The 26,381-nt window shown below is 40.7% G+C and overlaps 1 protein-coding gene across 1 annotated transcript in view; it reads left to right on the top strand.

The window, feature by feature from the left end:
- bchs (WD repeat and FYVE domain containing 3 bchs) overlaps window positions 1-21,597 on the top strand; it is a 404,120-nt gene extending 382,523 nt beyond the window's left edge. The window contains exons 63-66 of the mRNA XM_071686608.1: window positions 7,481-7,696; window positions 8,692-8,803; window positions 10,822-11,019; window positions 13,379-21,597. Of these exons, the coding sequence (XP_071542709.1) occupies window positions 7,481-7,696; window positions 8,692-8,803; window positions 10,822-11,019; window positions 13,379-13,475 (623 nt within the window). The 3' untranslated portion in view covers window positions 13,476-21,597. The remainder of the gene's footprint in view (window positions 1-7,480; window positions 7,697-8,691; window positions 8,804-10,821; window positions 11,020-13,378) is intronic.
- The last annotated feature ends 4,784 nt before the right edge of the window (window positions 21,598-26,381 follow it).

The raw sequence follows: 26,381 nt of genomic DNA on the forward strand, positions 1-26,381 counted from the left end.
TATATATATATATATATATATATATATATGTACAGAGCATGTACAGAGCATCAGATTGGGGAAGAGCAGTGTGGTTTCAGAAGTGGTAGAGGATGTGTGGATCAGGTGTTTGCTTTGAAGAATGTATGTGAGAAATACTTAGAAAAGCAAATGGATTTGTATGTAGCATTTATGGATCTGGAGAAGGCATATGATAGAGTTGATAGAGATGCTCTGTGGAAGGTATTAAGAATATATGGTGTGGGAGGAAAGTTGTTAGAAGCAGTGAAAAGTTTTTATCGAGGATGTAAGGCTTGTGTACGTGTAGGAAGAGAGGAAAGTGATTGGTTCTCAGTGAATGTAGGTTTGCGGCAGGGGTGTGTGATGTCTCCATGGTTGTTTAATTTGTTTATGGATGGGGTTGTTAGGGAGGTAAATGCAAGAGTTTTGGAAAGAGGGGCAAGTATGAAGTCTGTTGGGGATGAGAGAGCCTGGGAAGTGAGTCAGTTGTTGTTCGCTGATGATACAGCGCTGGTGGCTGATTCATGTGAGAAACTGCAGAAGCTGGTGACTGAGTTTGGTAAAGTGTGTGGAAGAAGAAAGTTAAGAGTAAATGTGAATAAGAGCAAGGTTATTAGGTACAGTAGGGTTGAGGGTCAAGTCAATTGGGAGGTGAGTTTGAATGGAGAAAAACTGGAGGAAGTGAAGTGTTTTAGATATCTGGGAGAGGATCTGGCAGCGGATGGAACCATGGAAGCGGAAGTGGATCATAGGGTGGGGGAGGGGGCGAAAATTCTGGGGGCCTTGAAGAATGTGTGGAAGTCGAGAACATTATCTCGGAAAGCAAAAATGGGTATGTTTGAAGGAATAGTGGTTCCAACAATGTTGTATGGTTGCGAGGCGTGGGCTATGGATAGAGTTGTGCGCAGGAGGATGGATGTGCCGGAAATGAGATGTTTGAGGACAATGTGTGGTGTGAGGTGGTTTGATCGAGTGAGTAACGTAAGGGTAAGAGAGATGTGTGGAAATAAAAAGAGCGTGGTTGAGAGAGCAGAAGAGGGTGTTTTGAAGTGGTTTGGGCACATGGAGAGAATGAGTGAGGAAAGATTGACCAAGAGAATATATGTGTCGGAGGTGGAGGGAACGAGGAGAAGAGGGAGACCAAATTGGAGGTGGAAAGATGGAGTGAAAAAGATTTTGTGTGATCGGGGCCTGAATATGCAGGAGGGTGAAAGGAGGGCAAGGAATAGAGTGAATTGGAGCGATGTGGTATACCGGGGTTGACGTGCTGTCAGTGGATTGAATCAAGGCATGTGAAGCGTCTGGGGTAAACCATGGAAAGCTGTGTAGGTATGTATATTTGCGTGTGTGGATGTATGTATATACATGTGTATGGGGGGGGGGGGTTGGGCCATTTCTTTCGTCTGTTTCCTTGCGCTACCTCGCAAACGCGGGAGACAGCGACAAAGTATGATAATAATAAAAAAATATATATATATATATATATATATTTTTTTTATTATACTTTGTTGCTGTCTCCCACGTTAGTGAGGTAGCACTATATATATATATATATATATATATATATATATATATATATATATATATATATATATATATATATATATATATATATATCTTTTCTTTTTTCTTTTAAACTATTTGCCATTTCCCGTGTTAGTGAGGTAGCGTTAAGAACAGAGGACTGGGCCTTTTTTGGAATATCCTCACCTGGCCCCTTCTGTTCCTTCTTTTGGAAAATTAAAAAAAAAAAACGAGAGGGGAGGATTTCCAGCCCCCCGCTCCCTCCCCTTTTAGTCGCCTTCTACGACACGCAGGGAATACGTGGGAAGTATTCTTAATCCCCAATCCCCAGGGATAATATATATATATATATATATATATATATATATATTCATCTTTCATTCAAACTATTCGCCATTTCCCGCGTTAGCGAGGTAGCGTTAGGAACAGAGGACTGGGCCTTTTTTGGAATATCCTCACCTGGCCCCCTCTGTTCCTTCTTTTGGGAAAAAAAAAAAAAAAAAAAGTGTGTGAAAGAAGAAAGTTAAGAGTAAATGTGAGTAAGAGCAAGGTTATTAGGTACAGTAGGGTTGAGGGTCAAGTCAATTGGGAGGTGAGTTTGAATGGAGAAAAACTGGAGGAAGTGAAGTGTTTTAGATATCTAGGAGTGGATCTGTCAGCGGATGGAACCATGGAAGCGGAAGTGGATCATAGGGTGGGGGAGGGGGCGAAAATTCTGGGAGCTTTGAAGAATGTGTGGAAGTCGAGAACATTGTCTCGGAAAGCAAAAATGGGTATGTTTGAAGGAATAGTGGTTCCAACAATGTTGTATGGTTGCGAGGCTTGGGCTATGGATAGAGTTGTGTGCAGGAGGATGGATGTGCTGGAAATGAGATGTTTGAGGACAATGTGTGGTGTGAGGTGGTTTGATCGAGTAAGTAACGTAAGGGTAAGAGAGATGTGTGGAAATAAAAAGAGCGTGGTTGAGAGAGCAGAAGAGGGTGTTTTGAAATGGTTCGGGCACATGGAGAGATTGAGTGAGGAAAGATTGACCAAGAGAATATATGTGTCAGAGGTGGAGGGAACGAGGAGAAGAGGGAGACCAAATTGGAGGTGGAAAGATGGAGTGAAAAAGATTTTGTGTGATCGGGGCCTGAACATGCAGGAGGGTGAAAGGAGGGCAAGGAATAGAGTGAATTGGAGTGATGTGGTATACCGGGGTTGACGTGCTGTCAGTGGATTGAATCAAGGCATGTGAAGCGTCTGGGGTAAACCATGGAAAGTTGTGTAGGTATGTATATTTGTGTGTGTGTGCGGCAGGGGTGTGTGATGTCTCCATGGTTGTTTAATTTGTTTATGGATGGGGTTGTTAGGGAGGTGAATGCAAGAGTTTTGGAAAGAGGGGCAAGTAAGGGGAGTGGGGGAGCAATGTGATGTATTTAGGGAAGCAGTGATGGCTTGTGCAAAAGATGCTTGTGGCATGAGAAGCATTGGAGGTGGGCAGATTAGAAAGGGTAGTGAGTGTTGGGATGAAGAAGTAAGATTAGTAGTGAAAGAGAAGAGAGAGGCATTTGGACAATTTTTGCTGGGAAATAATGCAAATGACTGGGAGATGTATAGAAGAAAGAGGCAGGAGGCCAAGAGAAAGGTACAAGAGGCAAAAAAGAGGGCAAATGAGAGTTGGGGTGAGAGAGTATCATCAAATTTTAGGGAGAATAAAAAGATGTTTTGGAAGGAGGTAAATAAAGTGCATAAGACAAGGGAACAAATGGGGACATCAATGAAGAGGACAAATGGGGAGGTGATAACAAGTAGTGGTGATGTGAGAAGGAGATGGAGTGAGTATTTTGAAGGTTTGTTGAACGTGTTTGATGATAGAGTGGCAGATATAGGGTGTTTTGGTCGAGGTGGTGTGAAAAGTGAGAGGGTCTGGGAGAATGATATGGTAAACAGAGAAGAGGTAGTAAAAGCTTTGCGGAAGATGAAAGCTGGCAAGGCAGTGGGTTTGGATGGTATTGCAGTGGAATTTATTAGAAAAGGGGGTGACTGTATTGTTGACTGGTTGGTATGGTTATTTAATGTATGTATGACTCATGGTGAGGTGCCTGAGGATTGTTGGAATGCTTGCATAGTGCCATTGTACAAAGGCAAAGGGGATAAAAGTGAGTGCTTAGATTACAGAGGTATAAGTTTGTTGAGTATTCCTGGGAAGTTATATGGAAGGGTATTGATTGAGAGAGTGAAGGCATGTACAGAGCATCAGATTGGGGGAGAGCATTGTGGTTTCAGAAATGGTAGAGGATGTGTGGACCAGGTGTTTGCTTTGAAAAATGTTTGTCAGAAATACTTGGAAAAGCAAATGGAATTGTATGTAGTATTTATGGATCTGGAGAAGGCATATGATACAGTTGATAGAGATGCTCCGTGGATGGTATTAAGAATATATGGTGTGGGAGGCAAGTTGTTAGAAGCATTGAAAAGTTTTTATCTAGGATGTAAGGCATGTGTACGTGTAGGAAGAGAGGAAAGTGATTGGTTCTCAGTGAATGTTGGTTTGCGGCAGGGGTGCGTGATGTCTCCATGGTTGTTTAATTTGTTTATGGATGGGGTTGTTAGGGAGGTGAATGCAAGAGTTTTGGAAAGAGGGGCAAGTATGCATTCTGTTGTGAATGAGAGAGCTTGGGAAGTGAGTGAATTGTTCGCTGATGATACAGTGCTGGTGGCTGATTTGGGTGAGAAACTGCAGCAGCTGGTGACTGAGTTTGGTAAAGTTTTTGAAAGAAGAAAGTTGAGAGTAAATGTGAATAAGAGCAAGGTTATTAGGTACAATAGGATTAAGGGACAAGTCAATTGGGAGGTAAGTTTGAATGGAGAAAAACTGGAGGAAGTGAAGTGTTTTAGATATCTGGGAGTGGAATTGGCAGCAGATGGAACCATGGAAGTGGAAGTGAATCATAAGGTGGGGGAGGGGCGAAAGTTCTGGGAGCGTTGAAGAATGTGTTGAAGTCGAGAACATTATGTCGGAAAGCAAAAATGGGTATGTTTGAAGGAATAGTGGTTCCAACAATGGTTGCGAGGCGTGGGCTATAGATAGGGTTGTGCGGAGGAGGGTGGATGTGCTGGAAATGAGATGTTTGAGGACAGTATGTGGTGTGAGGTGGTTTGAGCGAGTAAGTATTGATAGGGTAAGAGAGATGTGTGGTAATAAAAAGAGTGTGGTTGAGAGAGCAGAAAAGGGTGTTTTGAAATGGTTTGGTCACAAGGAGAGAATGAGTGAGGAAAGATTGACCAAGAGGATATATGTGTCAGAGGTGGAGGGAACGAGGAGAAGTGGGAGACCAAATTGGAGTTGGAAAGATGGGGTGAAAAAGATTTTGAGTGATTGGGGCCTGAACATGCTTGAGATGAAAGGCGTGCACTCTGGAACAATGTGGTATACTGGGGTCATCGTGCTGTCAATGGATTGAACCAGTCATGTGAAGCATCTGGGGTAAACCATGGAAAGTTCTGTGGGGCTTGGATGTGGAAAGGGAGCTCTGGTTTCGGTGCATTATTACATGACAGCTAGAGACTGAGTGTGAACGAATGTGGCCTTTGTTGTGTTTTCCTAGTGCTACCTCGCGCACATGCGGGGGGAGTGGGTTGTTATTTCATGTGTGGCGGGGTGGCGATGTGAATGAATAAAGGTAGATGGTATGAATTATGTACATGTGTATATATGTATATGTCTGTGTGTGTATATATATGTATACGTTGAGATGTATAGGTATGTATATTTGCGTGTTTGGACGTGTATATATATACATGTGTATGGGGGTGGGTTGGGCCATTTCTTTCGTCTGTTTCCTTGCGCTACCTCGCTAACGCGGGAGACAGTGACAAAGCAAAATAAATGAATATAAATACATCTCTCTTACCATGAGGATAGGGAGAAAGAATACTTCACACGTATTTCCTGCGTGTTGTAGAAGGCGACTAAAAGGGGAGGGAGTGGGTGGCTGGAAATCCTCCCCTCTCATTTTTTCTTGATTTTCCAAAAGAAGGAACAGAAAAGGGGGCCAGGTGAGGATATTCCCTCAAAGTCCCAGTCCTCTGTTCTTACCACTACCTTGCTAACATGGGAAATGGCAAATAGTATGAAAGAAAGAAAGAAAGATATGCATTGTCATACATATGCACCATTTCCCACATTTGTGAAGTAGTGTTAAAAACAGAGGACTGAGCCTTAGAGGGAATATCCTCACTTGGCCCTGCTCTCTGTCCCTTTTTTTTGGAAAAGTAAAAAATGGGAGGGGAGGGAAGGATTTCGAGCCCCCCACCCCCTCTCCTGTTAGTCACCTTCTGCTACATGCAGGGAATACATGGGAAGTATTCTTTCTGTCCTATCCACGGAGGAAAAGAGAGTGGTGAGAGTAAGTGAGCTTGGAAAGGAGACTTGTATGAGGAAAAGCCAGGAGAGATTGAGTGCTGAATGGCAAAAGGTGAAAGCAAATGACGTAAGGGGAGTGGGGGAGGAATGGGATGTATTTAGGGAAGCAGTGATGGTTTGTGCAAAAGATGAATGTGGTATGAGAAAGGTGGGAGGCAGGTAGATTAGAAAGGGTAGTGAATGGTGGGATGGAGAAGTAAGATTGTTAGTGAAAGAGAAGAGAGAGATGTTTGGATGATTTTTACTGGGAGGTAGTGCAAATGACTGGGAGATGTATAAAAGAATGTGGCAGGAGGTCAAGAGAAAGTTGCAAGAGGTGAAAAACAAGGCAAATGAGAGTTGGGGTGAGAGATTATCATTAGATTTTAGGGAGAATAAAAAGATGTTTTGGAAGAAGGTAGATAAAGTGTGTAAGACTAGAGAACAAATGGAAACATCGGAGAAGGGGGCAAATGCGGAGGTGATAATGAATAGTGGTGAAGTGAGAAGGAGATGGAGTGAATATTTTGAAGGTTTGTTGAATGTGTTTTATGATAGAGTGGCAGATATAGGGTGTTTTGGTTGGGTTGGTGTGAGAAGTGAGAGGGGTCAGGGAGAATGGTTTGGTAAACAAAGAGATAGTGAAAGCTTTGAGGAAGATGAAAGCCAGCAAGGTGATGGGTTTGGATGGTATTGCAGTGGAATTTGAAAAGAAAGGGGGTGACTGTGTTATTTATTGGTTGGTAAGGATATTCAGTGTATGCATGGATCATGGTGAAGTGCCTGGGGATTGGCGAAATGCATGCGTAGTGCCATTGTACAAAGGCAAAGGAGATAAAGGTGAGTGTTCAAATTACAGAGGCATATGTTTGTTGAATATTCCTGGGAAATTATATGGGAGGGTACTGATTGAGAGGATGAAGATTGGGGAAGAGCAGTGTGGTGTCAGAAGTGGTAGAGAATGTGTAGATCAGGAGTTTGCTTTGAAAAATGTATGAGAGATACTTAGAAAAACAGATATCTGGGAGTGGATTTGGTAGTGGATCGAACCATGGGGATAGGGGAGAAAGATTACTTCCCATGTATTCTCTGCATGTCATAGAAGGCGACTAAAAGGGGATGGAGCGGGGGCTGGAAATCCTCCCCTCTCATTTTTAATTTTGCAAAAAAAGGATCAGAGAAGGGGGTCTAGTGAGGATATTCCCTCAAAGGTTCAGGCCTCTGTTCTAAATGCAACCTCGCTAATGCAGGAAATGGCGAATAGTATGAAAAAAAAAATGTGTGTGTGTGTGTGTGTGTGTGTGTGTGTGTGTGTGTGTGTGTGTGTGTGTGTGTATGTGTGTTCTGTGTGTGTGTGTGTGTGTGTGTGTGTGTGTGTGTGTGTGATTATTATCCTAATACTAATATTAAAACATTAGATTGGTACTGTCAGTTGTAAACACAAACCGCATTCTGGAATGGCACATTTCTAATATCTCATTTGAATAAGTGAAGAGAAGATATGATAATTAATATGCTTAACTCATTCAAAATGTTTTATGATGCTAAACCTACATGTGGTAATTTCAGGTGTTGCCAGAGCAATAAGCACCATTGAAAGAGGAGCTTCTCATGATGGTCAACGGGGTCATGATCATAGGCTTCAGACAAGCAAGAGTGAAACAAGTTTGGTGGATAGTGATGCTTTTGTACTCATATCTGACTCTGAGGTAAGAGAGGCCCAGAGTCATCAGGCTGTATTGGTGGAGACAAAGAAAAAACTACCTAGGAATCCTCTCATGCCAGGTAAGCTTTTAATTTTTAACTACCAGAAATCCTCTCATGCCAGGAAGCTTTGATTTTTAAAAGTCTGACAAGGATAATGTATAGGTAACATTTGTCTGAATATGTCCACTATACTGTTTCATGTAGTACTAGCATCTACACTAAACAAACGTTTCTTCAGAACCACGCTTTTGCACATCTCCATACAGTTATCCACACTAGTACAGAGTGCACATATTTTCTGAGTGTCCTTCTACCATATGTTTGATCCCCTCCTACACATACTATTATTAATCTTGCTCAGTACTCTTAAATTTATTTGTGGTGCATCCGTTTTCTACTTGTATTGAAAATAAATGCAAATGCTTTGGAGATGATACCAGACGACTTATTCAAATATTGGGATCAGAATGCAAAAAGAGATATGAAATTATTTGATTTTTTATAAAAATGGTGTACTAAAATTATTTGAACTTATGGAGAGAATGAGTAAGGAGACAAAGGGGCTATTTGTGTCAGAAGTGGAGGGGACAAGGAGAAGGGGAGACCAAATTAGAGATGGAAGGATAGAGTGAAAAAGATTTTCAATGCTTGGGGCCTGATCATGCTGGAGGATGAAAATGCCAATTTACATTTTGACAGGTAACAGTTAAAGAATACATCTGAGGAGTGATATTTTACAGTTTGGAAGAAACAGAATAATCAGATCTACAAGAAATCTATTGTATATATCAAAAAGACATTAGAAAAAAATAGCTAAGAAATAGGTTAGAGAGATCGTTAGACATTTCAATGTTTTGCCCAGTGAAATCAGATTGGTATATCATGAGTTACAAAGAATGAGCTGTGCGAATTAAATGTTCTCAAGTGTTATGTGTGACAAGGAGAAATTGTATGTTTGTGGACAGATTGCCAGCAGTCTGTGTGTGGACTTAAAAGTCATCTTATTGAAATTTTTATTTAATTAAACTGCATTTGAAGAGAAAATTCATGATTATTGTTAATGTCACCTACAGGTATGAAGTGGGCATGCCAGCTGGTGTTCCGCAGTAAGTTGACAATGCACACAGCTTATGACCGAAGAGACAACACAGAACCAGCATCTGTCACTGCCTTGGCTATTTCTAAGTGAGTTCTTTTTTGACTTCCTCGTATTTGATTTTTTTTCCTATGTACTACTATTTCAGGTACAATAAAATCTTAAGACATTGATATCTCCCACTTTACTCACTTAACTACTGTTCATATTTTTTCCCAAAGATATCTTGGTTTTTCATCTTTTTGGAGTACCTTCATCTGTTTCCTAGCACCACATATTGTCCTCAAACATCTCATTTCCAGCATATCAACCCTCCTCAGCACAACTCTATCTATAGCCCATGCCTCGCAACATATAACATTGTTGGAACCACTATTCCTTCAAACATACCCATTTTTGCTTTCCGAGGTAATGTTCTCGACTTCCACACATTGTTCAACGCTCCCAGAACTTTCGCCCCTCCCCCACTCTATGATTCACTTCCGCTTCCATGGTTCCATCCGCTGCCAAATCCACTCCCAGAAATCTAAAACACTTCACTTCCTCCAGTTTTTCTCCATTCAAACTTACCTCCCAATTGATTTGTCCCTCAACCTTACTGTACCTAATAACCTTGCTCTTATTCACATTTACTCTCAGCTTTCTTCTTTCACACACTTTACCAAACTCAGTCACCAGCCTCTGCAGTTTCTCATCCGAATCAGCCACCAGCGCTGTATCATTAGTGAACAACAACTGACTCACTTCCCAAGCTCTCTCATCCACAACAGACTGCATACTTGCCCCTCTTTCCAAAACTCTTGCATTCACCTCTCTAACAGCCCCATCCATAAACAAATTAAACAACCATGGAGACATCATGCACCCCTGCCGCAAACCAACATTCACTGAGAACCAATCACTTTCCTCTCTTCCTACACGTACACATGCCTTACATCCTTGATAAAAGCTTTTCACTGCTTCTAACAACTTGCCTCCTACACCATATATTCTTAATACCTTCCACAAACCTCCAACAGCCAGGATCGAACCTGGGACCCCTGTGCAGCAGGCAGGAGCACTACCGCTAGGCTATGATCGCCCCTAATAATGAAATGACTTTGAATACTATGTACTTGAATACCCTTTGTCTCACGTTGGTGAGCATCGGGGTCTACACCGGTCCTTTCTCATCAGTCTCACACAGCCAGCAGATATAGCATTTTACCGAAACTAACTGTACAACGTGGAGGTATATGAATACGAACAAAGTGCATATGAACGCACACCTTCATAGAACATACAAGCCTCCAACAACCAGGATTGAACCTGGGACCCCTGTGCAACAGGCGGGAGCGCTACCGCTAGGCTATGGGGCGATCATAGCCTAACATCCCTGTGTTTCTCTTGTTTTTCCTCACACTGTTAGCTTCATTCTAAAACATCTTATTCTCCCTTTTTTTTCTCAACCCCTACACCATCACCTGTATTGGGGTGTTGCTGGGCTACACCTGCTTGTGGCTACACCACAAATAAAAGATTCATCTTCAGTAGGGTTGTATAATTGTCAACTGATGGAAGGGACTGCACTCTTTTCAAGGAGCTTCTTACTCCAAAGAAGTCAATGTATTCCCCTACTTCTAATTGTAATGTGTCCTTAAAGCTGTGGGAGGGCCATAAAAGTGGTCCTGGGATTACATATAATAGAAATGTAATGTATACACACTAATATAATCAGACACCACCTGTATGTAATTTCTTCATAAGTGAAGTTGCCTAGAGCAACGCTGTATCATCAATAGTGGACAGAAATATTTACAGCCTCATCAAGGAATTTCTCACTTCTGGTGAATCCATTCTTCCTTTCCTTTTGTCTGGAATGCAACTTTGTTACTGCAAGAAAGCCACAAAAGGCATTTTGTGGCTGTATGATTGATTATTCATTTATTGTAAATATACTTTTATAACCTTGATTATAATTGCAAAAAAGGTTTATGTAAATGCATTGCCATATTGTGTTCATATCTTCTGATAAAGTATTATAAGATTTCTTTGATTTATGATATTTAGAGAAATAAATGATAGTTGCAATATATTTCATGTTTTAACAGAGCCAACTTGTTTACAGAGATCATCGAACAGTATTAGTTGGAGATGCTCGGGGAAGGGTGTTTTCTTGGAGTGTACCTGATCAGCCAGGGCGTGCTGTTGCAGACCACTGGGTTCGTGATGATGGAAGTGATGGGTGTGCTAACTGTCAGGTTAAGTTTAGCATTTATGAGAGACGACATCACTGTCGCAACTGTGGCCACCTTTTCTGCTCAAGGTAAGTTGGGTTAATGTCTTTTCAATTCAGGGATTTATATAAAGGCATTTTCACAGTTGATTGTATCGATCTCCAAAGAATAAATATACCCTCATTGTAGACATATTTAGCAGAATGATCATCTCATTTTCTAATGATCAGTAGTATGCTGAAATGATTTGTATCATTCAGTCAGGTCACTCACTGCTTTTGCTGTTTTTCAGTTAGGTCACTCCTAGAGGCAATAGCTATCTTTTCAGTTGGATTTCACCATATTCCTAGAGCTCACTTGTAGGCTATGTACTAAAGCCAAATAATAGCTGTTAAATGTAAGGCCAACATGTATGAAAAAAAATATGGGAAGCACTTGTGTGCTTCCTGATTTAAGTAAAGTAAGAAAACAAATTGGATGAGGTTTCTCTGAGACCTCAGATACTGGTTTTTCCATTTTCCCTATAATTGTGAAGACTTAGGGAAAATTTCAAGATGCAGGAATGAGAAATTGCCCTCAGCTTTATTAGTAAATGGTATTTTTCTTTGAAAATAATCTCTACCTATTTTGTCTTACTAACATCCTCTATCACCCCTGGATTATATTAGAATAAAGTTTGGTGTAGTTGTTACAGAATTTCTCCCACACAAACAGAGGCCTAGCCGAGGCGGTGGTTATAGTCTCCCTTGCTGGTCTCCCTCCTCATGTAATTCGAATAAAATCATTTTCATAGTCACTTATTTCTTCACATTTCTCAATTTATTTTCACATATCTCAACAAATGATACATATTTTATATGTCCCTCCTCGATACATATTTTATATGTCCCTCCTCCTCTTTTAGGTTATCCAACAGTCTGTGTATTTATATGGGGTCAAAATATATACATAACCTACACAGTAGCAGCTGCAAAACACCTACAGTGGTGGTTGTAGGAGTGCTGGGAGTGCAGGAATTTTTCATTTACCCACCTCATGATGGAAGAGAATTTTGTAGGAAAGCTCATTCAGTGTACTAACAAGAGCGATAAGAAAAATTTATGGGAAAAGCACAGAATCATTCAGGTTAAGATTGCTTAAAACAGCCTGCTTAATGGCAGAATTTCTTCATAGGTACTTGAAAGTAAGTGGATAGATTGCTTAAAACAGCCTGCCTGATGGCAGAATTTCTTCATAGGTACTTGAAAGTAAGTAGATACTGTCCCTCTCTCCTTTCACTCCTGGCACATTGGTCACTTTAGTCTCTTTCTCTGCATATTCTCTTTTTTGAGGGTCATTTCAGCACACTCTTATCAGTTTTTCAGTCACACTGCTCTTAACACTATATCTCTCCAACACGGTTATTCCTAACACAGTCAGACTAACTCCCACCATATGAAATAAACAATAACCTCTCATTTCAGTTGATCTGCAGCTTAGCTTATCTCCCACTGTGTGTCTCGCTTCAGTCTCCATAACTCCTTCAGCTGCCATGTCCATTCTCATATACCTAAAGCACTCCACTTTCTCCAGGTCCTCCATTCTCTTTTCACCCACTCTTCCAAGCCTAGCGTGTGGAGTCCCTCACTAGTGTCTGACACCAGAGCCATGTCATCTGCAAATAGCTGCTAAATCATCTCCCATGCTTCCCCACTCTTAGCATACTGAAGTGCAGACCTGTCCCTTGCTGTGAGACTTCTGCATCCACTTCTCACCACCTCATTCATGAACAGATTGAACAACCATGGTGACATCACACATCTTTGACATAGGCTCACTTTCACTGAGAACAATTCATCCCCCTCCCTTTCCGTCAAACAAAAATATTGTATATAAGAACCCAGTGAGAATGATTAAGAAAAACTGACATAAATGTTAAGCAGAATTCAAGACTGCATGAAATTAGCACATAAATCTTTAGAGAAGCTGAGTGAATGGCTAAGAACTCTTATGAAATGACAATTAGTAGACAGATATGCAATATGCTTGATGTCGGACTTCTGTATCATTAAAGAAGCAAGATATGTGGTGAGTGCTGCACGTTGGTCCTGCCAATTAGCAAAGTCTGGTCATAGGGAAGTAGGTAGGCTCTTTTGATCAGGAGGAATGAAAAAATCATTGGAAAGAGCACTTGAAAATAACATTGAAAGAGAATCATGTTACATGTGCTTAATATGATTTGTTGTATGTATTAATTGCTTATATTTAGAGATCATTGTTGATGGGCGATGATCTTGTTAGAACTTGCATTAGCTGTATCAGTTGTGTTATTATAGTACATACTGTTTGCATTTAGGTTTTTCTGAAGTTTTCTTCCCATCTCTCATTTACTCTTTGGCTTTGTTATCCTTTCTTGTGTTAGAATGTTCTTGCCTTTAACAACACAGTCTCATAACTGTAAATTTTCAGATGCAGTAGGTTTGAATCAGAAATCTCCCGCCTTCGTATTCTGAAGCCTGTGAGGGTCTGCCAGAAGTGCTACACAACGCTGAAACATGACAAATAAGTCTGTAAGACTTCTGATTCTTTTTATGAATATCATGTCAGACTGTATATGTAATTTACAGACCCATATTACATTTTTTTTACAAAGTTCAACTGGTCTTCTCCAGTTTTCTCACTGATGCTGCCATTTTTAGAAATATACAAAATATTCCTTTGACAACTGAAAGTTGGTTGTTGGAGGTCAGTTTCTTACCTCTGGGTTAGTTAAAATGAGTTGAATAAACCCTTTGTGACTAATGGTTAGCTAAAATTTTATTCTTGTGAATGTTGAGATAGTAAAGACAATGTTCACTAAAGGTCTGCCAGCAGAAGTCATTATTACCATTGCATTGCAGTCAAGTTTTTAGTTTCTTAAAAAGTAGGAGAAAGTGGATGAGGTGAGCATTATTTATTTATATTACTCAGGGGCTTCATCTTGGTAAATGAACACAGGTCTGGATTTGTGAATGAAGGGCATCACTAGATATGCTGAATCAGAAAACCATTCCTATGGTGAATATCTTTATTCAGGTTCTTCAGAGATTTTTCCCATTTATGCTGAAGTATGTATGAATTATTACATAGAAATGAAAATAGAAGAATGAAATATTAAGCCATCATGATTGTAACTTTCATGAAATATTTACTTCAGGATCATTTTAAGCATATTAGAAAGCTTTTTATCACTTCTGTAATGAGATAACAACTATATTTGTGTCATATGTTTTAAGGCTTTTTTAATGCAGATCTGGATAATGTTTAGGTAGATTTTGTTTCTTTAGATTTTAAGATTAATCTTAATATGTTTTCTCCTTCCAAAGCTACTGTCTAGTTATTGCCAAGCTTCTCAGTTGCTGAATTGCTTAAGGTAATATTTCTACATACAGAAGAAGGGTATTGTAAGATTAAAACCTCTTGCTCTCAGCTTCATTTAAGCAATTTGTTACATTTTCAAAAAGGCAGTGAAGGGAATTCCTGGAAGTAGAAGAGAAAGATGTTTACCATAGCATTGGTTTTCATGTTCTTAAATAGGCTTTGGGATCCCATGGGGAAATCAACTGCAAGATCAAGTAGTTTTATGAGGCACAAGATATAGGCAGCAGTAAGAATTTGTTACATCCTAGGACAGTATTGGCTAATATGACTTTGAATTTAGTTTATATATATATATATATATATATATATATATATATATATATAATGTATATGTTGCTTATGATTGCCGCCTGACCCCTTTTTGAAGAGGTCCAGGTGTTGTTCCACGACCCCTTTTCTCAAGACATGTTGCTCTAAGGCTGTGCTGCACTCAGATGCAAAAACTTGATTGATTTCTTGGAAGTGAGAAATTCTTTGATAAGACTTCTGTTTGTTCAACTGAAGGTGATATAGACTTGGCATAGGGTTAATTTTCTTTTGCATTGTAATCCCAAAAAGGTGGATGCTGGTAGCACATATAGATAGTGTACCTGTTTTTTTTTTATACTTGTATGCCATTCCCCATTTTAGAAAGGTAGAACTAGGAATAGATGAAGAATGGTTGCATTCACAGCATTCACACACCATTCTCTAGCTTTCATATGCAGTGCACACACACACACACACACACACACACACACACACACACACACACACACACTTGTTTATGGATGGGGTTGTTAGGGAGGTGTATGCAAGAATTTTTTCACACACTTGTTTATGGATGGGGTTGTTAGGGAGGTGTATGCAAGAATTTTGGAAAGAGGGGCAAGTATGCAGTCTGTTGTGGATGAGAGGGCTTGGGAAGTGAGTCGGTTGTTGTTCGCTGATGATACAGCACTGGTGGCTGATTCGGGTGACAAACTACAGAAGCTGGTGTATTGAGGGACAAGTCAATTGGGAGGTAAGTTTGAATGGAGGAAAAGTGGAGGAAGTGAAGTGTTTTAGATATATGGGAGTGGATTTGGCAGTGGATGGAACCATGGAAGCAGAAGTAAGTCACAGGGTGGGGTAGGGGGCGAAACTTCTGGGAGTGTTGAAAAATATGTGGAAGGCGAGAACATTATCTTGGAAAGTAAAAATGGGTATGTTTGAAGGAATAGTGGTTCCAACACTGTTATATGGTTGCGAGGTGTGAGCTATAGATAGGGTAGTGTGGAGGAGGGTGGATGTGTTGGAAATGAGATGTTTGAGGGCAATATGTGGTGTGAGGTGGTTTGACCGAGTAAGTAATGAAAGGGTAAAAGAGATGTGTGGTAATAAAAAGAATGTGGTTGAGAGAGAAGAAGAGGGTGTATTGAAATGGTTTGGTCACATGGAGAGAATGAGTGAGGAAAGATTGACAAAGAGGATATATGTGTCAGAGATGGAGGGAACGAGAAGTGGAAGACCAAATTGGAAGTGGAAGGATGGAGTGTAAAAGATTTTGAGCGATAGGGACCTGAACATGCAGGAGGATGAAAGGCATGCAAGGAATAGAGTGAATTGGAACGATGTGGTATACCAGGGTCGACATGCTGTCAATGGATTAAACCAGGGCATATGAAGTGTTAGGGGTAATCCATGGAAAGTTTTGTGGGGCCTGGATGTGGAAAGGGAGCTGTGGTTTGGGTGCATTATACATAACAGCTAGAGACTGAGTGTGAACGAATGTGGCCTTTGAACAGCTAGAGACTGAGTGTGAACGAATGTGGCCTTTGTTGTCTTTTCCTAGTGCTATCTTGTGCACGTACAGGGGGAGGGGGGTGTCATTTCATGTGTGGCGGGGTGGCGATGGGAATGAATAAAGGCAGCAAGTATGAATTTTGTACATGTGTATATATGTATATGTCTGTGTATGTATATATATGTATATGTTGAAATGTATAGGTATGTATATGTGCTTTTGTGGACATGCATATGTATACATGTGTATGTGGGTGGGTTGGGCCATTCTTTCGTCTGTTTCCTTGCGCTACCTTGCTAACGTGGGAGACAGCGACAAAGTATAATAAATATAGATAAATACATATATATATGGTAAGGGTGAGGCACTGAAGACCAGTTAACAGTTATGGAGACTTTATTGCCTTAGCCACCCCCTTGAGGGAGTTCCAGGTGGGAACAGGCATCAGAGATTTAGTTAGATAGAATAGATAGGTCACTGTTTCCCCGCATTAGTGAGATAGCGCCAGGGTCAGATGAAGAAAGGCCACTTGCACTTCCATCCATTCTCTAGCTGTCATGTGTAATGTGCTGAAACCACAGCTACCTATTTACATCCAGGCCCCGCAAACCACTCTGTGGTTTACCCTGGAGACTTTATGTGTCCTGGGTCAGTCCACTGATTGCATGTTGACTCCAGTGTACCTCTTCATTCCAGTTTGCTCTGTCCTGTGCCTGCCTTTCACCCTTGTGCATGTACAGTTCTTGATCACTCATCATCTTTTTCACTCCATCCTTTCAATTTCGTTTCCTCATTCTCCTTGTTCCCTCTATTTCTGACACATATATTCTTTGTCATTCTTTTGTCACTCGTTCTGTCCATACATCCAAACTTTTCAGCACACCCTCTCCTGCTCTCTTAGCCACACTCTTTATATTGCTACACCTCTCTCTTACCCATTCTTTACTTAATCAAACCACCTTACATGACATATTTTCTTCATACATTTCATTTCCAACACATCCTCCCTCCTCCATGCAGCCTTATCTATAGCTCATGCTTCACATCCATGTAATATTATTGGGACTTCTATGCTATATTCCTTTTATTTCATACTTGATTACTGTTTCCTGCATTAGTGCCAGGAACAGATGAAGAAAAGCTGCACCTGTTCACATCCATTCTTTAGCTTTCATGTGTAATGCACTGATGCCGCAGTTCCCTATCCACAACCAGGAAATGAAAACTCATCTGGAGTGAGAACTTTTTTGATGAGGTTGTACTCTCAGTAATACAGCCTCACCAAAGGTAACTTTTCCTTCACTCACCCTGAAAAATGTGTCTGCATCTCTGTGGTAGTCTTCATTTACTCTTTTAACTCCAGACAGACATGAATTCAACTCACACCCTCTGGTCACTTTGAATGATCATGCTATCCCATGAGCAAAACACCAACCATTCTAGGCATCACATACAACACATAATATTTACTCCCCACACTAATAATATCAACACAGAAGCAACCCAAACTTAATGCCTTCAGAACACTAGGTGGCACCAGATTTAGACATGCCAAAGAATATGTCGGCATTCTGTATGAATAAGTCATCTGCTTCAATTTAAACTTTGACCCACCTGCCTGGGCTTCCACACTCTTTACAGTAGATATAAGAAAGCTGCAAACCACACAGAATAGTACATTCACAACAGTCAGTGGCTGTTCATGCAACCATATACACTCACCGCTTTCACAGTATAACAAAGATCCTTCCAATACAGTCCCACCTCAACATACTGTGCATTCACTTGTATGCAGCAGCACTAGGCCCTTCAAACCCAAAGCACTCTTTAACTAACCACCAACACCCAGTTGGAAATAAAGCTTCCTTTACCTCATTCTTCAGTAACCTAAACTCTCAGATCTTCCTCTCTTTCAACAAATATAGCATTAACAACAAATATAATGCTGAAATAATCTGACAAGTACTAAAGAATTACCTTCCAATTCACTCATATAAACTTGAACCCACCAGATTTTGAGTGATCGGGGCCTGAACATGCAGGATGGTGAAAGTCATGCACAGGATGAAATGAATTAAAGATGTGGTATACTGATTATACAATGAAATATATATCATATTATAATAAGATATTTAATGTTTTAAATGTATAGGTTGACGTGCTGTCAGTTGACTGAACCAGAGCATGTGAAGCATCCAGGGTAAACCATTGAAAGTTCTCTGGGGCCCAGTTGTGGATAAGGAGCTTTAGTTTCAGTGCATTACACATGACAGCTAGATAATTGATGTGAGTAAGAGTGGCCTTTCTTCATCTGTTCCAGGTGCTACCTCACTAACATGGGAGATGGTGATCAGGTGTGAAAAATTATTATTCATAATTGATCGCTGTTTCCCAAGTTAGCACAAGGAACAGATGAAGAAAGGCCACATCTGCTCGCATCCATTCTCTAGCTGTGATGTGTAATGCACCGAAACCACAGGCCCCACAGACCTTTCCATGGTTTTCCTCAGATGCCTCACATACCCTGGTTCAGTCAGTTGATAGCATGTTGACCTGTACATTTAGTACATTATGTATATTATTATAATATGATACATATTTGATTGTATTATCAGTATGCCACATCATTAATTAATTCTATCCTTTGCACACCTTTCACCCTCCTGCATGTTCAACCCCTGATCACTCAAAATGTTTTTCACTCTATCCTTCCATCTCCAATTTGTTCTCCCCATTTTTCTTGTTCTCTCCACTCCCGATGCATATATCCTTTATGTCAACCTTTTTTTTCAGTCATTCTCTCCACATTTCCAAACCATTTTAGTTCACCTTTTTTCAGCTCTCTCAACCACAGTCTTTTTATTACCACATTGCTCAGTTACCCATTCACTACTCACTCTTTCGAACCACCTCACACCACACATTATCCTCAGACGTTTCATTTCAAACACATCCACCCTCCTCCACACAGTGTTATCTATAGCTCATGCCTTGCATCTGTACAATATTGTTGGGACTACTATACCTTCATCCCCATTTTTGCTGTCCCAGATAACATTCTCTCTTTCCACACATTCTTCAGTGCCCCCAAAATTTCACCCCTCACCCATCCTATGACTTGCTTGTGTTTCCATAGCTCCATTCACTGCCACATCCACTCCCAGTTATCTAAAACACTTCAATTCTTCCAAGTTTTCTCCATTCAAACTCACACCCCAACTAACCTGTCCCACAACCATGCTAAACCTAATAATCTTGCTTTAATTTACATTCACTTTCAAGTTCCTCCTTTCACACACTCTTCCAAACTCATTCACCAACTTATGCAGTTTCTCACTCGAATCTCCCACCAGTGCTGTATAATCAGCAAACAACAACCGACTCACTTCCCAGGCCCTCTCATCCCCAACAGACTGCATACTCACGTACAGAACAGAAGAGGGAGCCAAGCAATGAGTGCTCATCTTCCTCAAAGTCCGGGTTGTCTAAATGTGTGTGGATGTAACTAAGATGAGAAGAAAGGAGAGATAAGAAATTATGTTTTGGAGAAGAACCTAGATGTTATGGCTGTGGGTTAATCTAAAGTCAAAAGTAAAGGTGATGGATGTTTTGGGATAAAGGCAGAGGTTAGTGCGAGGGCAAGGCTTAAGGAAAGGGTAATGCTATTGATCAAGCAGGAGTTGTAGGAATATGTGAAAGACTGTAGGGAAGTGAGCTTCAAACTGATGTGGGCACAAATTAAAGTGGGTTGTGAAAGAGGGGTGACTAATAGTGTTTATGCACCTGGCCATGAGAAGGAGGGTGATGAAAGGCAAGTGTTTTGATAGCAGCTTAGTGAGTGTGTCAGCAGTTTTGGTGCAAAAGACTTTGTGTTAGTGATGGGTAACATAAATGTGAAAGTGAGTAATGTGGCAATCAAAGGTATGATTAGGTGACATAGGGTAATGAGTGTGCTGAATAGGAATGGTGAAAGTGGGGGTGTGTGTTGAAAGAGAATGGTGATTAGGAATACCTTGTTTATAAAGTTGGACATACATTAGTGTTTGTGGGCGACTAGGAAAGATAGTAACTGGGTGGTGTTGGATTACAAACTAATTGATAGGTGTGCAAAAAGAGAGAGTTGGATGTGAGTGTGCTGAGAGAGGCAGCTGGTGAAATGTCTGATCATTATTTTGTAAAGGCAAGGGTGAATATTTGTAGGAATTTTTGGAAAAGACAAAACAATATTAATGAGAATGGGATAATGAAAGTAAGTGAGCCTTGAAAAGAGACATGTTTGAAGAAATACCAGAAGAGATTGTGTATAATGGCAAAAGGTGAGAGTAAATGAAGCTAGAGGAGTGGGTTAGGAATGGGGGATATTTAGAGAAGCAGTGCTGGCACATGGAAGAGAAGTGTGTAGCATGCAGAAGGTGGTAGATTGGCAGGTGAGAAAAGGTACTGAGTGGTGGGATGACAAAGTAAGTTGCTAGGGAAAGAGAAAAGAGAAGTGAATGGGGTGGTACTTACAGGGAAGGAGTGCAAATGATAGAGAGATATTCGGAAGATAAAGATATTGAAAAAGGGCAAAACAGAGTTGGTATGAATGAACATTAATAACAGGTAGAATAAGATGTTTTGGAAAGAGGTTTATAATGTAAGAAGAACAAGAGAAGAAATAGAAACATCATTGAAAGAGGCAAATGGGGAAGTATTAATAAGTAGTGAGGAGAACATAGGTATTTTGAAGATTGTTGAATATGTGTGATATCAAAGTGGTAGATGTAGTTTGTAGGTTGAAGATATATGTGAAGTGAGTGAGTTGTGGAAAGTGGTTTGAAGAAGAGAGAAGAGATGGTGAAAGTCTTGCATAAAATGAAATGTAAAAGGCAGCAAGAGTGGATGGTATTACGGTCGAATTTTTTTAGGAAGAGGGTGACTGTGTCGTAAATTGGATAGTTAGGATTGTCAGTGTATGTATGGATCATGGTAAGGTGCCTGAGGATTGGCAGAATACAGTTATAGTACCATTATATAAAGGCAAGCGGAACACAGATGAGTGTTTGAACTACAGAGGCATAAGCTTGATGAGTGTACCTGGTAAATTCTATGGTAAAGTGGTGATTGAGAGGGTAGTGGCATGCCCAGAGCTTCAGATTGGAGAGAAGCAGTGTGGCTTCAGGAGTTGTAGAGGATGTGTGGATCAGGTGTTTGCCTTAAAGAGCATGTGTGAGAAATAGTGCAGAAATAGAAGGACTTATATGTGGCATTTATGATAGAGATGCCTTATGGAAGGTCTTACAAATATATGATGTGGGATGAAAGCTAATATTAGAAGCAGTGAATAGTTTTATCAAGAGAGTAAGGAAGGTGTGTGAGTAGGTAGAGAGGTGGGTGTGTGGCAAGGTTGTGTGGTGTGTGATTTCATGGTAGCTATTTAATTTTTGTATGGATGGGTTGGTAAGGAAGGTAAGTCCAAGGGACTTGGAGAGAGGGGCAGGGATGCACTCTCTAGGGGGTAAAGGGACTGGGGAAGGGTCAGTTGTTTGCTGATGACAAGGCACTGGTGGTAGATTCAAGCAAGAAACTGCAGAAGCTGAAGTCTGAGTTTGGAGAGTGTGTGAGAAGGAAGTTGAGAGTTATTAGCTTTAGCAGTGCAGAGAACTGGTTAGTTAAGGTATGAGTTTGAATAGAGACTTGGGGAAGTTTGGTTTTTTAGATACCTGAGAGTGCACGTGGCAGTAAATGGAAGCAGAAGTGGTGAGTCACAGGGTAGATGATGGAGCAAAAGTTCTAGGAGCATTGAGGAATGTGTGAAAAGAGAGTTCGCTGTCTGGCAGGGCAAAAATGGGTATGCTTGAAGGCGTAGTGGTCCCAAGGATGTATGTATGTGAGGCATGGGCTATGAATAAGAATGTACAAAAATGGGTGTACATGTTGGTAATGAAATGTTTAAGGACAGTTTGTCCATGAGGAGGGTTGATGGAGTACATAATGACAGTAAGAGAGAGGTGTGGTTATAAGAAAAGTATGGTTATGAAAGTTGAAGAGGATGTGCTGAAATGGTTTGAACATATGAAGAGAATGAGTGAGGAGGGGTTGACTAAGAGGATATATATGTCAAAACTGGAGTGGACAAGAAGGGAATGATCAAATTGGAGATAGAATGATGGAGTGAAAAAAGTTTTTAAATATTTGGTATCTGAACATGCAGGAGGCTGAAAGGTGTACACAAGATAAATTGAACTGGGGTGACTTGCTGTCAATGGACTGAGCCAGGGTATATGAAGCAGCCAGGGAAAACCATGGAAGGGTCTGTAGAGTTTGGTTGTAGGTAGGTGGCTGTGGTTATGGTTAATTGCATGTGATAGCTAGAGAATGGATGTGAGTGAATGAGACTTTTCTTTTTCTGTTTTTGGTGGCGCCTTGCAAACAGATGGATTTGTATGTAGCATTTTTGTGTCTGGAGAGGGCAGATGATAGGATTGATAGAGATGCTTTATGGAAGGTTTTAAGAGTATATGGTGTGGAAGGTGAGTTGTTAGAAGCAGTGAAAAGTTTTACCAAGGATGTAAGGCATGTGCATGAGTAGGAAGAGAGGAGAGAGATTGGTTTCCATGGAATGTCAGTTAGCTGCAGGGGTGTGTTATGTCCCCATGGTTGCTTAATTTGTTTAAGGATGGGGTATTTAGGGAGGTAAATGCAGGATTTTTGGACAGAGGGGCAAGTATGTAGTCTGCTGTGGATGAGAGGGCCTGGGAAGTGAATCAGTTGTTGTTCACTGATGATACAGCACTTGTGGCTGATTCAAGTGAAAACTGCAGAGGTTGGTTACTGAGTTTGGAAAAGTGTGTGAAAGGAGAAAGTTGAGAGTAAATGTGAATAAGAGCAAGGTTATTAGGTTCAGTAGGGTTGAGGGACAAGTTAATTGGGTATAAATTTGAATGGTGAAAAATTGGAGGAAGTGAAGTGTTTTAGATATCTGGGAGTGGACTTAGCTGTGGATGGAACCATGGAAGCGGAAGTGAGTCACAGGGTGGGGGAAGGGATGAGGGTTTTAGGAGTGATGAAGAATGTGTGGAAGAAGAGATTGTTATCTCAGAGAGTGAAAATGGGCATGTTTGAAAGAATGTGGTTGTTATATGGTTGCAAGGCATGAGCTGTAGATAGGGTTGTATAGAGGAGGGTGGATGTGTTGGAAATGAAATGTTTGAGGGCAATATGTGGTGTGAGGGGGTTTGATCGAGTAAGTAATGAAAGGGTAGGAGAGATGTGTGGTAATGAAGAGTGTGGCTGAGAGAGCAGAAGAGGGTGTGTTGCAATGGTTTGGACATATGGAGAGAATGAGTGAGGAAAGATTGACCAAGAGGATATATGTGTCAGAAGTAGAGGGAAAAAGGACAAGCTGTAGACCAAATTGGAGGTGGAAGATGGAGTGCAAAATATTTTGAGCAATTGGGGCCTGAACATACAGGAGGGTGAAAGGTGTGCAAGGAATAGAGTGAATTGGAACGATGTAGTATACTGGGGTTGACATGCTGTCAGTGGACTGAACCAGGGCACATGAAGCATTGAGGGTAAACCATGGAAAGGTCTGTGGAGCCTGGATGTGGATAGGGAGCTGTGGTTTTGGTGCATTACACATGACAGCTAGAGACTGAGTGTGAACGATTGTAGCCTTTTCTGTCTTTCCTTGGTGCTACCTTGCTGAAAGTGTGTGTGTGTGTGTGTGTGGGGGGGGGGGGGGTTGCTTTTTTCCTGTTTGGCGGGGTAGCACCAGGAATGGACGAAGGCAGGCAAGTATGAATATGTATATATGTATATGTCTGCATATGTATTTGTATATACATATTGATATGTATATATATATACATATATATATATATATATATATATATATATATATATATATATATATATATATATATATATATATATATATATATATAATAATAATAATAATAATAAAAATAAAAAAAAAATATATATGTATGTGAAATAATGGCCCAGCCCCCCACATACACATTTATATACATAAATGCCCACACATGCACATAAACATACCTATGCATTTCAATGTATACATACATGTACATACACAGACATATACATGTATACACTTGTACATATTCATACATGCTGCCTTCATCCATTCCTGCTGCCACCCCGCCACACGTGTGTGTGTATATGAGTGGATGAACCTTTCTTCGTCTGTTTCCTGGCGCTATCTCGCTGAAGTGGGAAACCGGCAGGAAAACAGACAAAAAAGGCCACATTTGTCCACACTCATTCTCTGACTGTCATGTGTAATGCACCAAAACCACAGCTCAATATCCATATCCAGGCCCCACACACCTTTCCATGACTTACCCCAGAGGTTTCACATGTCCTGGTTCAGTCCATGACAGCACGTCCACCCCGATATACCACATTGTTCCAATTCACTCTAGTAATTGTATGCCTCTCACCCTTCTGCATGTTCAGGCCCCACTCACTCAAAATCTTTTTCACTCCATCCTTCCACCTCTAATCTAGTCTTCCGCTTCTCCTTGTTCCCTCTACCTCTGACACATATATCGTCTTTGTCAACTTTTCCTCACTCATTCTCTCCATATGTCCAAACTTTTTAACACACCCTTTTCTGCTCTCTCAAGCACACTTTATTTCCACACATCTCCCTTACCCTTTCTTTACTTACTCGATCAAACTTCCTTACACCACTTATTGTCCTCAAACATTTCATTCCAACACGTCCACCCTCCTCCTTACAACCCTGTCTATAGCCCACCATGCCTCACAACCATATAATATTGTTGGAACTACTACTATTCTTTCAAGCATACCCATTTTTGCTCTTTGAGATAATGTTCTCTCTTTCCACTCATTCTTCATGGCTCCCAGAACCTTTGCCCCCTCCCCCAGCCTGTGACTCTTTTCTGCTTCCATTGTTACATTCACTACTAAGTTCAATCCCAGATATTAAAACACTTCATTTCCTCCAGTTTTGCTCCATTCAAACTTACATCCCAATCGTTTTGTTCCTCAACCTGCTGAACCTAATAGCCTTGATCTTATTCACATTTACTCTCAACTTTCTCCTTTCACACACTTTTCCAAACTGTCTCCAACTTCTGCTGTTTCTCACTTGAATCAGCTACCAGTCCTGTATGATCAGCAAACAGCAACTGACTTACTTCCCAGGTCCTCTCATCCACAAAAGACTGCAAACTTGCCTCTCCAAAACTCTCGCATTTACCTCCCTAACCACCCCATCCATAAACAAATTAGATAACCATGGAGATATCTTCACTAGGAACCAGTCACTCCCCTCTCTTCCTACTTGTACACTTGCCTAACATCCTTGATAAACACATTATACTCCTTCTAGCAAATTACCTTCCACTCCATATACTCTTAGGACCTTCCACAAAGTATCTCTATCAACCCTATCATATGCCTTCTTCAGATCCATAAATGCCACATACAAATCCTTCTGTTTTTCTAAATATTTCTCACACACATTCTTCAAAGCAAGCACCTGATCCCCACATCTGCTACCACCTCTGAAACCACACTGCTCCTCTCCAATCTGATCCTCTGAACATGCCTTCACCCTCTCGATCATTACCCTCTTATACAATTTACCAGGAATACTCAGTAAACTTATGCCTCTGTAGTTTGAACACTCACCTTTATCCCCTTTGCATTTGTTCAATGGCACTATACAGGCATTCTGCCAATCCTGAGGCTCTTCAACATGATCCATACATACGCTGAATATCCTTACCAACCAATCAACCGCACAGTCACCCCCTTTCCTGATAAATTCCTGTGCAATACCATCCAAACCTGCCACCTGCCGGATTTCATCTTCTGCAAGGCTTTGATTACCTCATCTCTCTTATCAAAACTCTCTCCCTTACCCTCTCACTTCTCACACCATCCCTACCAAAACACCCTACATCTGCCACTCAATCATCGAACACATTCAACAAACTTTCTCTAAATCTTCTCACCTCATCTCTACCTGTTATCACTTCTCCCCTTCATCAATGTTTCCATTTGTTCTCTTGTCTTTTGCACGTTACTTACCTCCTTCCAAAACATCTTATTTTCCCTAAAGTTTAATGATATTCTCTCACTCCAACTCTCATATGCCCTCTTTTTCAACCCTTGCACCCTCCTGTTGACCTCTTTGCTGCTATCTTCTATACATCTCCCAGTCATTTGCACTTCTTCCTTGTAAGTATCATCCAGATGCCTCTCTTTTCTCTTTCACTAACAACTTTACTTCTTCATCTCACCACT

Source organism: Panulirus ornatus, chromosome 42, assembly GCF_036320965.1.
Source record: "Panulirus ornatus isolate Po-2019 chromosome 42, ASM3632096v1, whole genome shotgun sequence".
NCBI classification, from domain to species: domain Eukaryota; kingdom Metazoa; phylum Arthropoda; class Malacostraca; order Decapoda; family Palinuridae; genus Panulirus; species Panulirus ornatus.